Below are 17,353 nucleotides of genomic sequence, written 5' to 3'. Positions count from 1 at the left end.
AAAGATTAATTTTACAGCCAACACAGATCATTGGTCAGATTAGAACCAAGGACATGAAGGTTGGGTGTGTCACTTTGAGGCTTCTATGCCCACAAGATACTATTAATCGTTCTTCATGTGCTAAAACCGCTAATCCAAGCGCCTTGAGCCTGGCTTAACTTAGTCTGGTCCGTTACTCAGTACACAAGAAACAACCATGTGTGTGTGTGTGTGTGTGTGTGTGTGTGTGTGTGTGTGTGTGTGTGTGTGTGTGTGTGTGTGTGTGTGTGTGTGTGTGTGTGTGTGTGTGTGTGTGTGTATGTATGTGTGTGTGTGTGTGTCCAAAGGTAAAATTGAAACAGCAAAAGTTTTAGGAATCGATTAAAGGGATATTGTGGGTAATTTGAAGTGGGGTGGTTGCCATCAGACAGCACTTAGTTAATCGGTGAAAATATTCTAATTAAGGCGTACACTTACACTGATATAGATTATCAATGGTCGCTGGCTAGAAATGAGAGGCCTGCCTTTATTCGCTTTACTGTGATAAATAGAGTACATACTATAGTACAACAGTACTATATGACTTTTTTCATTTTTTCTGTGAGATGTGTGGACCATGACAGGCCTTAACCAGCTATGAAAGTATATCTGGAAGCTATTTTAGCTTTCCACACTTTGATGACTCCATGGTGGGGGGCCGTGCAGTTTCATGAAAAAGGGGCATTGGTCGAGAGACTGTTTGAACCTCTCCATTAATGCTTTAGTTTTATCCTGGTATAAGGAGACCAGATTTCTGAGACAAAGTCTAGGGACATTTTCGGTTCAGAGGCGTAAAAACCTCCAAAACATGTAGTGTTTTTATCTTTGAAAAACTAAAACGGGACACTGCCCTTACCATTCATAAAGTAGTTTTTCTCACCCCATTTCTCCTAAATTGCAAAGGAATTGATTAACAATGAGTTTTTTTGCTCTGATCAAAGAAGCTGAGATCAAGAACATCCATAGAATCAGCTGGAATAAACAGGTATCAGCCAGACACTTCACCCAGACTAAGGCCTCCTCTATGGAAGTAAACCTTTGTAATAAAAGCCATTGAATTGAATTTCTAGCACTGAATATTTATGCATTGAAAATATGTATCTGAATGTTTTGACTCTTTATTTTTCATAAAATTCAATTTGAAAAAATTCAACGTTACAGATACCAGATACAGATGAAAAATACAATGTATTCAATTCAATGATAATTAAAGAATTCAGCATTAAAAAAAAATCAACAGCCCAAATTCAGCTGCAAAATTCAGTGTGTAAAATTTAGTGTTGACATCCAGGGAACCAAGGAATAGAATCGATTCCAGATACTACTCACAGAGCTGTGACAAGAGTGGCTGCTAGTTGGCCAATTCCACCACAAACTATGGATATATAAACGTTATAATCTATTATTCATCATGCTTTTATGCTATACTGGTTAGTTTCTGTTTCAAAGTGAAATTTAAAGTCGGAGTCAGTCACACTGAAGTCGGTCTGGGGACCGGGGGAAGTGAGCCGGCAGAGGAAGAAACACACGTAGCCAGACGCTCACAGCTGCCCGGGTACTGTCATCAGTGGGAGCCGTTATACCCCTACTAACAGCAGAAGCTGAGCTCAGCCTCTCTCGTCAGATTCACAAACATCTTACAAATGATTTTTCAAGCAGCAACTCATATCTACTGTGGCGGATATGACTGTATAAGCGTGCATATAAAAAAAACCTGATGTGTCTGTGCAGGGCATTGAACAGCAGAGGATAGAAGATGCCCTACAGACGATACTACGATCCCTCTGCTTTGGCAGATCTTCAACATGTTCTAATCCTTCACGATCTAATATTGTCATATCACCCAACCCTAGTTCGTCACATTTATAGAGAGCTCAGTCCTTGTGCCAGTGTGATGCATTGTTTTGTTTTTTTGTTTAAACCAGCAAGAAGTGAGACTCGGTCTAGTGTCTCCTTCTTTAATGTGTTGGGAGCAAATGCAAGTGCAGTATGCACAAGGACCTCCCACTCGGTGTGCATGCTCATCCATCAAATGGTTGGCAATTTAATCAGTTCTGCTCAAGTGGGTTATTGTGGTGATATTTGTGCAACAGCCAGCTGGGTATCTCCTAGTTTTTTGCTGTGTTATTGGCTTAAAGTGGTGGCCTTGGGTCAAGTAGTATTATGAGTGGGTGGAGCAAGTCACTGATAATGGCGTGATGCAAGTCAAAGATGCTTTTTATGTTCATTTGTAAAACTCAGAGTCCAGCTGTGTGGAACAAAATTGACTAAAGCCCCTTTCACACATGGACTGCAAACCTGCAATTATCTGGACATTAACCCGCAGGGCTGTACATGTGAACGCAAATAACCAATTCAGTCGGACTGGACATCAAACAGATTTTACCCTGCCATTCCCATGTACAAAGGCCGGATAATCTCAGGGTGCGCTCGTGTGAACACAGCCGCTTATTCTCCGGTGTATCAACGGAGATGAATGGGATGACTTGATGACATTTATACCATGCGTCGGTTAACAGCTGAGCAAAACAAATCTCAACCAGTGAAGAAGAAGGGTGATTTACACAAAGACCGAAATGAAAATGTCTAACTGGAGAGTTGAAGAGATTCGGGAACTTCTGTCAGTAAGGACAGACTCTGGACCCCCTTACCCCGGACTCTGGACTATCTCCAGACCTTTTCGCCCGACATTGTCCGGGGCTTTAAAGAGAGAGGCTGGTTTCTTTATAACCAAGACTTTCTCGGATGCCTTTCAAAGCCATATTGTCTTATCACAAAACTAAATGAAATTCTAACTTTATTATGTACCCCTGTGGAGTAGCAGGGAACTCAGCCAGGTACATTTCATCCCCAAGTCATTTCAGTTAGTAAGGGAGTGAGATGTATTTCTTGCTATCACACAGATCCCATCTTGTTCACTTATCATAGAGTCCGATCTAATTCCAAGTGAGCCTGGCTCAACTTAGTTTGGTCCGTTACTCAGTACACAAGAAACAACCAGGTTTTTTGTTTTTTTTGTAGTATTTCCAAAGGTAACATCACAACAGCAAAAGTTTTAGGAATCGATTAAAGGGATATAAGTTTATCTTGAAGCTATTTTAGCTTCCCACACTTTGATGACTCTATACTGGTAGATAGGTAGACACCTCATCCAAACTAAGGCCTCCTCTATGGAAGCATGCACCTACACTGATATAGATTATCTTATATTTTTTTGCGGCTGCCCCCATATAAACCAGTACATTGTTTAGCTTCTATGCTGGGACTCCTGTCTGCTTTTCCAAACTGAGGGCTGTCTGTCATCTACTGGAGGTAATATACTGACTATTGATAAATACCTCACACAACAACCACTTCAAAATTCTCCTTTTAGTGTGCTTGGCGTCTCTAAATTAATATCGTCTAAATTTAACAGCATACGTTAGCATGCCTGGCTAACTAGCTTAAGACAGTACAGTAGTAATCTAGTGTTTCTTCCAAAGAAAAGAACATACGCTGACTTTTTCCCTGGTACTTGTAGCTTTACCCCCTGTCTTAAAGTATTTATATAATTTATGTAGCTAGCACATCTAGTATATATTTAAGACCCTATTACAGGGTTCCTAATAAAGAGGTTCAGCAGAAAACTTTAAGCTAACTACAGAGATGCAGGTTGTAAGTTAAGTCACAGAGACAGCGTTATAGGGAGTGAGATATATTTGCTTGCTATCACACATAGATGTAAATGACATATCTATTCCAATCCTAACCTGTCATTCCAGTGTTGGCGGGGCTCTGAGGTAGGAGGTGGTCATTGGTGATAGTCAGGGTTGCATTGGTGGGCTGGCCGTTGAGTGGTGATGCCAGCCTGATGCTGCCGTTCATCTCAGCACCATTAGGGTGGCTATGTTGGGGGAGCAGATCCTGACCTGCAAAAGTATGGAGAAAAGCAATTTTTAACTTCAATTGTTTTTTTATTGAGCCAAAGAAAATTATACATGTTATATCTTGTGTCAATGCTTTTACAATTATATTGAATAATTATGAAATTATATCAACACTGATTCGCGGATATAAGGCAGATGAGACAAAAGATATAGGGCTGTGCTTTGAGAATTAAGTGTCATAAATAAGCAAATAAAAAAAAACTTTAATAATGTAAAACAAATTGAAAAAAAGACAGTGTGTACATATGAAAACACTCTTTGAACATGATGTCTTGCGTATCCTCCTAAATCTCTTGTATTTCACTATCCCCAATCCTCCCCAAGTCATTCACACCGCAAATCTTATTTTTATATCAGGGTTGGAAAGATGGGCAAAATGTGGATTAAATGGCGACTGAACATGACTTCAGACATTTTAGCTTGGAACCTATGCACTGTGATCCATCTCCAATGCTTCTAGTTCAAGAGAAACAATAAATATTTGCAGAAAAAGTGATGCACTGAATGTCTCGGTGTAGCTTCAAGAGAAAGAAAAAGAAAAAAAATCCAATCTAATATCTAACAACAGAGTCCTATTGCCTTAGTCTAAGGGTAGGCTTGAGCAGTGACCAGAGGAAATACTTTGACTGCTCCAGTCATGCAGGAAAGGAATGATCTACCTTGACTCGAGGGGGCTCAGAAAAAGCAGCCACCACTCAACACTGTGACTACAATATATATTCCCAGCTGATATACAATGAGCTGGCTTTGTGTTGGAGATGATGTCTGAGAAGAAACTGGTTCATGGAGAGGGTGCATCATTCATAACTTCGAATACTGTGGTTTAATCTTGATTTGTGAAATGGACAATGTGAATCAACTCTTCTTTTTTTCCTGCCTGAAAATGCCCTACAGATCCTTGAGGCGTTCTTTATTTCATCTGTTGGTTTGTTATGAGTTTCTGCACATGTGCAAAGAAAAGGTCACTGTATAAAGTATGTAGCTATGTATCTGCTGTGGGGTTTTTTTGTTTGATGAACCAGCATTGTAAAGTTGTCCATACCTGATATGGTGAGGGTGATCTCCTGAGGGTTTCCTGCTGCATTGCCGGAACCAGAAGCTGAGGCCTGAGCCTGAACCTGGGCCAGGGCTTGAGTCAGGCTGGAATTGTTGATGGTCAGTGTGATCTCCTGACCGTTGGCGCCTCCGGTTACAAGCCCAGAGCTGCCTATAACATGGCTTAGGTCCTGAGAACCTGCAGAATCCCCAGGAAAGCATAGATGAGTTATTCAGCTTATAACAGAGCGTGCCATGTCTTTTTCTCCCCTCAGGCCAGTACACATACCTGTAGCATCCTGCTCAGAGAGGCTGGCCATTGTGACCTGAGCAGATGTGATGGTGGAGGGCTGCAGGGCCAGGCTGGTCAGTGGGTGGATGACGACATTTGCGGACACCGAGTGGTCAGTGGTGGACATGAGCTGGCCGCCAGAGTGGGACACAAGGCCAGTGTCAACACTCAGGGGTTGAGAGAGGAGGCCGCCCTGTTGTAAGGTCTGCTGGAGGAGGGTGTGGTCAATCTGAAAGAGAAAGCACTCAGATGAAAAAGGAAGGGGGATGTAGGGGAGATGTCTACAAGTGAGATTTGTTGGCCCACGTGCTTGTTTTTAAAAAAACGCTTTACATGTCATCGAGGAAAATTCTACCCGTTGATACTTTTACTGATTGACAACTAAAATCTGTTATTTAAAATACATTCCAAAAGATCAGAGGAAAATTTGTAATATATTAGTTGATATCATATTTTCTATGTCCTAATCTATATGCTAGCACTGTGTGATGTATAGAGTTTCATAAAAGCAAACTGATTTGAGTTTGGAGGGAGGATATTACAGTTAAAAGCAGCTCAATGATAGTTCCTCCTACACATTATTGCTGTACATTTAGTGAATACAAAAACCCCCCACCGTTTTGTCTTGATTACAATCCAATCTCCAAGTCCGTATTACTGATTGATTAGACAATGTTGACAGGGTGGTTTCACATTTTAGTTGTTGAATTTAAATGTACGAGCCCTTTATTAAAAACTACTCTAAAAACTACTCCAAAATAAAGCTGATGATAAATCAACACTTCTAAAAACCACAAACTAATCGAGTCAAAAGCAACTGGACTTGGTTGTTTGTCTTGGAAGACGTTTCACCTCTCATCCAAGAGGCTTCATCACCAGTCCCAGCCTGGTCAGATGCGTACATGAACTGATGAAGCCTCTTGCATGAGAGGTCAAACGTCTTCCTAGACAAATAACCAAGTCCAGTTGCTTTTGACTGAAATATCTTTGGGGATAACCATGACCTGGACAAATGAAAACATTCACAGGCTCACAAACTAATCGGTTTAAATAACTGTGAAATGTTTCGGACAAAATGATATGCACTCTAGTTAACTGCTTAAATTATCTTCTGCTCAATTAAATGATGAAAAGGCCTTAGAAAGGCCTGCAATTTAAGGAGATTTAGCACTCAAAGTTAAAGCAAATAAGTACATCCAAATATTTGATGAATTAAAGACAACAGTAACAATACTTTGGCAAGATGTATTCACATTATATTAATATACTCAAAAATATTGACTCATAAACTCTTTCATTATAAATTTTGTATAAGTATAAACCACTTTTCAACAATTTATTTTCATAAACAGAGTGCATGTACTTTGGAAATAAACAGGAACCTGTTTTATTTAACAGGTTAAGCATAATCATACATTATGTTTGATAATGTTAATATTATGGTTTTAAACAAAAAAAAACACATTATACACTGGAGTATGTGTCTCTGTAAATGAGGATCACTCTGTTGTCATGAGCCTGTGAACAGCATTGCAGTAAACTATAACGGTTCTAATTTCTAACATATCGATGCTAATTTTAGGTTGGTAGCGCTGTCATGGGTTTGTATGGGTTTCACTCTCATATGTGAAGGTTTGGGTGATCAGACTTGAGTCATTTGGGAAGTAAACTCATGCCAAGAGATTATTTATCCTAATTGCTCCTCCAAATTAGGCTTTAAAGATATTTGATTCCCCTCAATAAAAAAATACACTCAGTAGGCAAACCATTTTCACTAAGATTCAAGGTAATGACACGTGGATAATAAAACAAGGTTCAGTGGGTATTGGTGTAACCTGTAGAGTTATGTTGTTGATGTTGCTGGTATCAATGCCAGAGATCTGGACATTGGGGCAAACCAGGTTAGCAGGCGTCAACTGCAGGTGGATGCCATCCAGTGTGGTCAGGCCATCTGGAAGAGACACAGTCAGGTCTCCTGCAGCTGCAGCACACACACACACACATATACATGTTTAGATATTTCACATTAATACTCAACTCATTTTTGTATTAATGTTAGACCTTAATTAACCTTCCATGTAGCAGGGGGACATAAAGTAACAGCTTTTCCTGCATCCAAGTGTTTACATTTTATAAATAACCTACTGTGAGAAGAAGCATGTATTTCTTTTTCACAAAAGGCTGTGCCTGAAACTGTTTTTTTTTCTTCTGAGCTTCCAAAAGAACCCAAAGGTTTCTGCTGGAGCAAGAATATCACTGAAGTATGAGTAATGAATATCTCATGAATAAAACCACCAAAAGATTGAGAGAAAACAAAGGAAATCTTGCACTGTCTTTTCCCAGATGATGGGAGGATAGAAATGTTTGGGAGAGGTATGCCTGCATTTCTATCAAACATGCAGAAAACAGAGAGAGGGAGTGAGAATGTAAACATTTGGAGTGGTGAGCTTGAAGAAGAAAGTAATGGCTGAAGAACATGTTTGGCCACCTCCCCAACTGTTATGCTCCTTAAGGTGTGTGGGGAATCTAATTTCATGGCTGCCAATGATAGCCAGGCTACAGTAAACATGTTATTGTTATAAATTAAATGAACCGGAGCGTTTTGGAGGAAGGATTTGCAGTGTTGCATTCACAACACCTAACAATCATATTTTCTGAAACTGTTACTGTATTCTGACAGCGCTATGAGAAAGGTGATCTGTGGAAAAGTCATGTAACTCTGCTTCCATTTGCTCCTCCCTGCGTGCTCCTAATAGAGAGCTGCAGGAGTGAGTCCTAAAACCTGGAAGTGAGTTAGCATATTTGCACTCACAGCTCCCTAATCTCAAAGTCAATGGGATTTTTTTATTGTGTTTTTCGTTAAATGCATGAAATAAGGTCTGTGGTTAACACAGGCTTAAAGGATTTTAACATTTTTTTCTACAAGATAAAATATGGCAGTTAATCCCCCACTTGTGAAATTTGAAGCCTGTATGTGTCTTTAAAAAGGCGGTTGCTAACATGTGGCTAAGTGAGACTACAAACGTCACCATGCTTTACAAGTGACATCAGTTAGGAGCTAGTGGGTGATGTAGTTTGTTTATAGCCTAACGTTAGCTTTTTACTTCCGGTGATTGCATTTACGCGTCAAAAATCACAAAAGGGATGTTCATTTGTGAACATTACCATGCTGAACAAAACTAGTACGTATCATAAACTTTTGTTCGCCACCAGTGTTGGGCAGGAACGCGTTACTAGTAACTGTAATATTACTTTACCTAGTAACGAGTTCTGTAACACACACTAGTAACAAAGGGCTATATCTGAAACTGCTTTTATGGTACCAGAAGAGCAGGACTCTGGACGCAAATACATAATTATACATCTTATGTCAAAGGGCAGATGTAAAGGCATGACACACAGTCCATTATATGCACTACAAGGCTTCTGAGCTCCCAAGACAACCCAAAGGTTTCTACTGGAGCAAAAATATCCCTGAAGCATGGTTAATGCATATCTCATGAATAAAACCACCAAAAGATTGAGAGAAAACAAAGAAAAATCTTGCAGTGTATTCTGTCTTTTCCTAGATGATGAAAAGATAGAAGTTTTTGGGAGAGGTATGCCTGCAGCGTACTGGGCACTTCTAGTAACTGTAATAATATTACTTTTCCTCGTAACAAGTAGTTTAACGGGCTACTAATAAAAAAACAAATCAGTTATAATATTAAAAGACATCTGAGTCTGATCTTTCAGAGCCCTCCATCTTGTCACCTTCACAATCCCTTTGTGTGTTCACTTTTTGCTCACATTCACCTCTCTACTTCCAGTCGGTCCTCTATACGTTACCCTCTTAAATCCATACACACACACACATGTTCCTATTACACTTCTGTCCTTACTACAAGCCTGACTCAGAAGTTGAAGGATTCCCGATTTCCCATTACGCAGTGAACACAGCATATCCGTTGTGATCTGGCAGGCAGACCAACCACTGTCAGCAGAGTTACTAACATGGCGGCCTATTTACATCTAGCCCAGGAATGTCGCCACAGAGACACAGATTGGAATGCTGACAAAAGGTAAGTCAAAGCACTTTCATTAGTCAGTCATATGATCAATCACCATTGTTCAAACTAATTCTTTGATAGATAGTTATTTACCAGACAATTAAATAGATGAAAATCTTACGGAGTGCAACTTGAATCCGCCTCAAAAATGCAGTTGAGTAGACACATCATAAACATCCTCTCTGGATGAGTTTTGGTTACATGAAAGAGCTGATTTTTTGGAAAATGATTAAATAGTATATCCTGCGATTGAAAAAAGGGGGTGGTGAGAAATCACCTTCTTCCTCTAGCTTTGGCCATATCAAGCGTTGTAACATAATCCATCTTGTTCCAGGCAACTGCCAACTAATACCAACCGGGCCACTGGACACTAGAAAGGATGATCCCTGCATCATTTCAGTTACACCCACAAACTCCACTGCATTTATCAGCAGCCTGACATTACCATCAGAGTAAGTACCAAACATCAATAAAAACTGTTGTTGTTGGGTCATCCATAACGGCGCATACGTTAACACAGTGTGCCACACAAGTGAGTTTTTGGAATAATAGCTTTTAGTGCCTCCATTTTACTGTGTTGAGTGATTTCATCCTCTCAAAATGATGCCTGCTGACCATGTGCTGCTATATCTTCGAGTTATTTAAAGCTCTGTAACAAACTACTCTGCTCTAGACCAATTGCAGTAAAATAGACAAATGTTCTTATCCTCAACTGCCCTGCATGATTATTCACAGGCTATTATCCCTACCTGACATGGAGGCAGGTAGGATGGCTTGTCCCACGAGTCCTGGTTGCAGTAGGTTCTGGTCAAACTGCCCTGTCAGGACTTGGTTGGCTGGGAGGTAAATATTGGGGTCAGAGTTGGCTGTGTGTAGCAAACCCACAGGTTGAAGAGCCTCTGAAACTGCTGGCTGCGGTCCCTGGCCTGCAGCCTGCCCAGTCCCTGGGTCATGACCCTGACCGACCTGCCCAGTGGACGAGGCAGACCTCTTGGATTTGCGGCTTTCGAGGCTTGGCCTGAAGTGGCACTGTATGTGGGTTTTGCGGTGTCCTGAAGTTCTGAAGCGGAGTTCACAGAAGGGACATTTGAAGGGCTTGGAGCCGGTGTGGAGGCGCATGTGCACTTTTAAGCTACCCTTTGTAGAGAAGGAGGTGTTGCACATGTGACAGCTGAAGAGTTTCTGACCTGTAAAAACACACATTAAAGAGAGTGTCTATGACTTGTGGCTCTGTACACCAACTTGCTATCTCTTTGTGTAAAAACACTTTCAGAAGTTCTCTGTATTTTGGATCTTGTAAGAAAGCAGTGCTGTAACTGTGCAGTGTGTACATATTGAAGAGCTCTGAAATTAAGGCAAGGCAGCTTTATATAAATTCACATTTTCTCTCCCGGGCTAGAAAGCATTACAAAAAGCTATACACATGTAAATTATTGTAAACCACATTTTGATAAATTCCTGTATCTTAAAACAAGATTCCATCATATTGTCTGATTTTGGCCTATCCTTATTCAAATCCCCTGTCTCATTTCAAATACACTTCTCCAAATACCAAATTGTTTCAGAAATTTCACAACCAGTAGGAAGCCTTATGGTGATTAAACTCTAACCTGTATGTGTCTTCACATGGCAGTCCAGGGTAGATTTCACTGTGAAACTCTTCCCACAGTCATCACACTTGTAAGGTCTCTCTCCTGTATGGATCCGAATGTGCCTAGACATCGAAGCAAATCGACATAGGAAAATTCAAAAGAGCATAAGGACAGAGGAGAGATTTTAAAGTGATAAGGGGGCATGAGAGAAATAATGGAAGAAGATAGCCTTGCCAGTGTATAATGTCTGCTACTCAAGAGCACTCATTCATCTCATGCCTTTAGTTCCTTGTACTGTTGTTGTACAATGAGCTTGCAAGAAATTGCAAATGCACAAACTCTGAATATGAATACTTAAATAATAAATATGGCTCTCTGGTGACATCAGACATTTAGGAGAAGTAAACTCAAGCTCAGTTCAAAAGAAAAGTGGTTGGAACTTTACAGATCCTAAAGCATGGATGAGCTTCTAGGGAGATTGTCGAAAAAACATAAGAGGGAGTAGGAAACGTGTGCAGTTTTTCTGACTGTCATTTTTACACTTTTCATCTTTAATTAGGAAGTTTGGCACATAATTGCCTCTGTAAATTTGCATGGAGCATTTGGACAACCTTGTAACCATTGTTTTAATAGGTCCATATTTTATTTTATTTTTATTTATGAGTACAGTGTTATTGTTGCCATGTTGGTGTGGGGAAAAAAGTTATTCATACAGCAAAAAAGTTGGCTTCATCTCTCCTCAAACATGGTCTTTATGATGCCACTTGAGAAAACTGTCAACTTTTAGCATTAAGCAATGTACAGTATACTTAAAAGGGGAACTTCAATATTCTTCAACCTTGGTCTTTTTCTCATCTTTCATCTTCAACCGCTTATCCAGGGTCAGGCTGCGGGGGTATCAGCTCCAGCAGGGGACCCCAAACTTCTCTTTCCTGGGCCACCTTAACCATTTCTGACTGGGGGATACCGAGGCGTTCCCAGGTCAGTGTGGAGATATTGTCTCTCTACCTAGTCCTGGGTCTTCCCTGAGGCCTTCTACCTCTCAGGAGCAGCGCTCCTGAGAAAACTAATTTCAGCCGCTTGTACCTGCAATCTCGCTCTTTTGGTCATGACCCAGCTTTCATGACCATAGGTGAGAGTAGGAACGAAGACAGACCGATAGATAGAGAGCTTTGCCTTCTGGCTCAGCTCTCTTTTCATTACAACGGTGCAGTAAAGCAAACGCAATGTACCTGCTGCTCTGATTCTCCAACCAATCTCACTCTCCATCGTCTTCACTTGCGAACAAGACCCAGAGGTACTTGAACTCCTTCACCTAGGATATGGACACATTCCCTACCCGGAGTAAGCAATCCACCGGTTTCCTGCTGAGAGTCATGGCCTCAAATTGATCCTCATCCCAGCCGTTTCACACTCGGCTGCGAACAGATCCCGTGAGTGCTGAAGGTCACTGATCGACAATGCCATCAGGACCACATCATCTGAAAAAACCCAGCCCCAGCCCACCGAACTGCAGCCCCTCCCCAACATGAATAGGCCTCGATATACTGCCCATGAGTGTCACAAACACGATTGGTGACAAAGCACAGCTCTGGCGGGGGCGGATCCACACCGGGAACGAATGCGACTTACTACAGTGAACTTCTCCCGCACCCGCTGTTTTGATAACTTGGATCGGCTCAGCTCTCTAGTAGAGGTCAAACAATTTTTAAGGCTGAAATAATAATGATAGTTTGGAGCAGGAAAAAGCGAGACGATTAATTGGTCGATTCATTTCTGTTGTCTGAATTTAATCATTAAGCCTAATCATTAATCCTTAACCCTACAGATTCAATTTCAAGATGGGCGGCGCGTTACTCAATTTAACTGCGACACAATAGGCTTGAAAATCAATTGATATTTGCGTCCAACGCCTCCAACTTTGAGTTGACAATATTGAACTTTTCAGCCAAATAGCGTGAAGCTTTGGCACGTCAGCAAAAGAGTGCTGAGATGTTTTCCTTTACACATGCAGTATTTTCATTCATTGTATTCAATCTCTGCATCATAAAGACCACAGAAAGCTTACGCCTTTCTCCTAAAAATCTATAAAACAGGCATGATGTTTACCTGACGAGGTCGCTGGGCTTCTTGAAGCTCTTGGGACAGTAACTGCAGCAGTTGGCAAACTTGGGTTCTGTTTCTAGTTCCACCGCCTTGTCTTTGATCTCGCTGATTCGATCCCTCTCAGCCGCTGACTGGGCGAGGATCCGCTCTGACACCGAGGCCTCCTCACCGGGATCCTTCGCCAGCTCGGCCGCCTGCTCCTCAGTGAAAGTGATGATTTCCAAACCCCTCCTCTTTGACTTTTGCTCCCCATCCTCGTCCTCTTCTTCATCCTCTTCTTCAACTTCTTGACTTTCCAGACCTATAACTGTGAGAATATGGGTCTATTATATGTCTCTTGGGGTTACACTTCATGCTGAGTGGCTCAACCTGAGAATGGATGTGTGCAGATTGAACCTTAGAATCTCAGCTTTTCACAGTGGTGTAGAAACAGCTTTAAACCTTCTGCCCATTGATTCAAAGAAAACATTAATCTGAGAGACTGTATATTAACATCTTCCCTTTCCCTTTTTAAATCAAGGTTGTGTTTTCAAACAGCCTCCCTGACTATGGCGATGCAGTGGAGTTTGAATGGCCCTGTGTATAAAAAAAGTGTTATGTAATGAAAGGGGTGTAGCACTAAATTCTGGGCCCTATACATAAACAGACTATTAGCTACACTCAGCGGCCACTTTATAAGGCATACCTAGTGCTTAATAAAGTGTCAGTGTGGTCTTCTGCTGCTGTTCCCTATCTGCTAGAAAGTAGGTGGTGTTGTGTGTTCAGATTCTCTCCTGCATTCTTCTGTTGGAACCAGTGGATATTTGAGTTACTGTTGCCTTTCTATCAGCTCCAACCAGTCTGGCCATTCTCCTCTGAACTCTGGCATCAACAAGGCATTTGCGCCCATAGAACTGCCGCTTACTGGATATTTTCTTTTTTTGGGACCATTCTCTTTAAACCCTAGAGATGGTTGTGCATGAAAATCCCAGTAGATCAGCAGTTTCTGAAATACTCAGACCAGCCTGTCTGGCACCAACAACCATGCCACGTTCAAAGTCACTTAAATCCCCTTTCTTCCCCATTCTGACGCTCGCTTTGAACTGCAGAACATCCTCTTGACCATGTCTACATGCTTAAATGCATGTGGTTGCTGCCATGGGATTGGCTGAAATTTGTGTTAACGAGCAGCTGGACAGGTGTAACTAATAAAGCGGCTGGTGAGTGTATAAGTGCAATAATAAGTTATAGCTTATAAGTGTAATAAACACAACTAAGTGATACTTTCTCCTACGTCAGGATAATATATCCTATGTGTATAATAGTATATGTTTTTTTACATTGCCTTTTAGGGCTCCATAGAAAACATGACAAACAAAACACCCCAACTTTGGGACCTGGGTAGTCTGTCCCCTTCCCCCCCTTGGTAACGCCCGTGGCAATGAAACATCTGAATGTTGTCTCAGTGTCCTTACTTTGTTCCTCCACAGCATGCTCCTTCTTCATATGTTTTTTACACAGCAGGCTGGTCCTGAAGCTCTCGTCACACATGGAGCATTTGAAAGACTTGATGTGGATAATCATGTGGCGGTTCAGGCTGCCGTTGGTGGTGAATGAGGCGTCGCAAACATTACACTTAAAGGGCTTCACTCCTGTCAGCAAGAGATGAGAGAGGCAGGGTTTCACGTGCTGTCTGCAGGGTGCAGGGAGTTCTATTTAAAGTGTTTCAGGAGGTTTTACTAGAGAAATTTAACTAAAAAAAACAAAAAACAAATTATAAAACTGGATAACTTTCCATAACTCTATCTATCTGTCTAATTATACTCATATTACTAATTTACCTCAGGCCATTTGGTAAAACTCATTACATAAGAACCATGAGCATCTTTTTTTCTGTTTTTCACATATCTTGAATCAGTAACTACTGACTGTGGCATGCGATGGTGTAGCAGTGCCACCAATTTTCTTCTTTTAATTAAACTGCGATGTTAATGAAATGCATGACCTGACTTTGGGATATAAGATAATGACATGCTTAATCACAACTTGGATTAAATCCTTTGAATATTCCAAAATATGGTACAATTGAATATGATGCATTATAGTGATTAATAGTCATTATAGTGATTAATAGTCATTATCCCTAAGATACCTTGCTTCTAGCGGCCTCTTTTGCGGTAAGAAAACACACACACACACACACACACACACACACACACACACACACACACACACACACACACACACACACACACACACACACACACACACACACACACACACACACACACACACACACACACACACACACACACACACACACACACACACACACACACACACACACACACACACACACACACACACACACACACACATTGTTTTAACTCCCTTTTTGAGATATACTGTATTTTCGGATTATAAGTCACAGTTTTTTTCATTGTTTGGCCGGGGGTGCGACTTATACTCTGGAGCGACTTATGTGTGAAATTATTAACACATTACCGTAAAATATCAAATAATAGCCCGGGCTATTATTTATCTCAGTCACGTAAGAGACTAGGCGTATATCAGCAATCGTCACACACACACGTCAACCAGTCAAAATTCGGCGGGGGCGGGTCATGGCAGAAGTGCATTGTGAAAAAAAGATGCTACCTGCTACTTGGAGTTGGCGGAGTTGTTCAGAAGTGACACCGAGGAAGAAGAGTTCAGTGGATTTAGTGATAAGGAGTGACAGATTGTTTGGTAAACGTATAGTATGTTCTATATGTTATAGTTATTTGAATGACTCTTACCGTAATAAGTTATGTTAACATACCAGGCACGTTCTCAGTTCGTTGTTTATGCGTCATATAACGTACACTTATTCAGCCTGTTGTTCTCTATTCTATTTTTATTTTAAATTGCCTTTCAAGATGAAATGTCTATTCTTGGTGTTGGATTTTATCAAAAAAATTTCCCCCCAAAAATGCGACTTATACTCGAGTGCGACTTATATATGTTTTTTTCCTTCTTTATTATGCATTTTCGGCTGGTGAGACTTATACTCCGGAGCGACTTGTAACCTGAAAAATACGGTAATAACTTAAAAAACAGTGAAATAGATTAAAATCTTACGGACTATATCTCTAAAGCTGAAGTTTGAACTACGTATATCCTGACTGTTACAGATCATCTATCTCATTGTACTAAGTCACACAGCTCTCCCTCAAACTTCTGTTCTCTCAGAGCCCTCTCTGTGTGCTCCTAATGTCATCTGCTAGATTTCACCAAACCCGCATACTACACCACTCAAAGCTGAAAACTCACCGAGGCAGTGTCAAAAACTGCTCTAAACAAACTGTGAAACTAGGCAGTGCTTCATATTTGATCAGGGCTACCTAGTTTCACAGCATAATCGAAGTTCAGAGCAGTTATTGACACTATGTCAGGGACTCCTCATCGCTCTGGTTGATGGTCAGTCGCAGTAGAATCTAGCAGATGACATTAGCAGCAGACCAGGAGAGGGAGAGAGAGGGACAAACTGTTCAAGGATCGTCTGTCTTATTGTGCCGTCGGGATATAGTGACCGCTTTAACAAACTTTAGCATTAAAGGCTTTTCAGTTTGTAAAATTTAATTAATTCAGCACTTGGTACCTGTATGTGTGTTAAGGTGGGACTTCAACACTCCAGCTGATACAAAGGCTCTTCCACAGAGATGACATCTGTATGGTTTCTCCCCGGTGTGGGAGCGCACATGCTGTTTTAGATGACTTGACTTTTTGAAGCCCTTATTGCACCAGCTGCACCTGAAAAGGGGAAAAGCCTGATAATTGATGCTGTTACTTACAGTGCCCAGGGTTCAACGTTAATGTTCATTTTTACTTGCCCAGTCACCAGTGTGTGTGTGTGTGTGTGTGTGTGTGTGTGTGTGTGTGTGTGTGTGTGTGTGTGTGTGTGTGTGTGTGTGTGTGTGTGTGTGTGTGTGTGTGTGTGTGTGTGTGTGTGTGTGTGTGTGTGTGTGTGTGTGTGTGTGTAAAAACCTGCTGAACAAGATGCATCTGTCATGGAGAACATGAAGACTAACGTTAAGATGTAATGTCAGAATTTTGACTCCTCATTCTGTAGTTAGTTAGTTATGCAAACGTTGGCTGCTGCTGCTACGACACTAATGACCTGTCTGCCTCTTTGTTAATGCGAAGAAGAACACTGAATAACTCACAGGACAGCACTCATAACCACCACCACCTTTTGCTGACAGTCAGTGTCCATTGTCCCCAAAGCAGCTGGCAGATGAAAAAAAAGGTTTTGTTTGTTGTGTATTTGTTGCAGGTATGGCAAACTTTTAATTATGTTGTTTGACGTTGTGAAAC

The 17,353-nt window shown here is 41.1% G+C and overlaps 1 protein-coding gene across 1 annotated transcript in view; it reads right to left on the bottom strand.

The window, feature by feature from the left end:
- Nucleotides 1–17,353, bottom strand: part of znf236 (zinc finger protein 236) — a gene marked incomplete at its 5' end in the record, with an annotated part of 67,156 nt that overhangs the window by 17,211 nt on the left and 32,592 nt on the right. Inside the window, 9 exons of the mRNA XM_083917956.1 lie at nucleotides 3,768–3,926; nucleotides 4,987–5,178; nucleotides 5,269–5,500; nucleotides 7,107–7,252; nucleotides 10,070–10,507; nucleotides 10,931–11,034; nucleotides 13,022–13,325; nucleotides 14,473–14,649; nucleotides 16,638–16,789. Of these exons, the coding sequence (XP_083774082.1) occupies nucleotides 3,768–3,926; nucleotides 4,987–5,178; nucleotides 5,269–5,500; nucleotides 7,107–7,252; nucleotides 10,070–10,507; nucleotides 10,931–11,034; nucleotides 13,022–13,325; nucleotides 14,473–14,649; nucleotides 16,638–16,789 (1,904 nt within the window). The remainder of the gene's footprint in view (nucleotides 1–3,767; nucleotides 3,927–4,986; nucleotides 5,179–5,268; nucleotides 5,501–7,106; nucleotides 7,253–10,069; nucleotides 10,508–10,930; nucleotides 11,035–13,021; nucleotides 13,326–14,472; nucleotides 14,650–16,637; nucleotides 16,790–17,353) is intronic.

This window comes from Echiichthys vipera (genome assembly GCF_963691815.1).
Source record: "Echiichthys vipera genome assembly, chromosome: 8".
NCBI lineage: Eukaryota > Metazoa > Chordata > Actinopteri > Perciformes > Trachinidae > Echiichthys > Echiichthys vipera.
The sequence above is the reverse complement of the archived record's forward strand: the minus strand, read 5'-3'. Positions and strand labels throughout refer to the sequence as shown.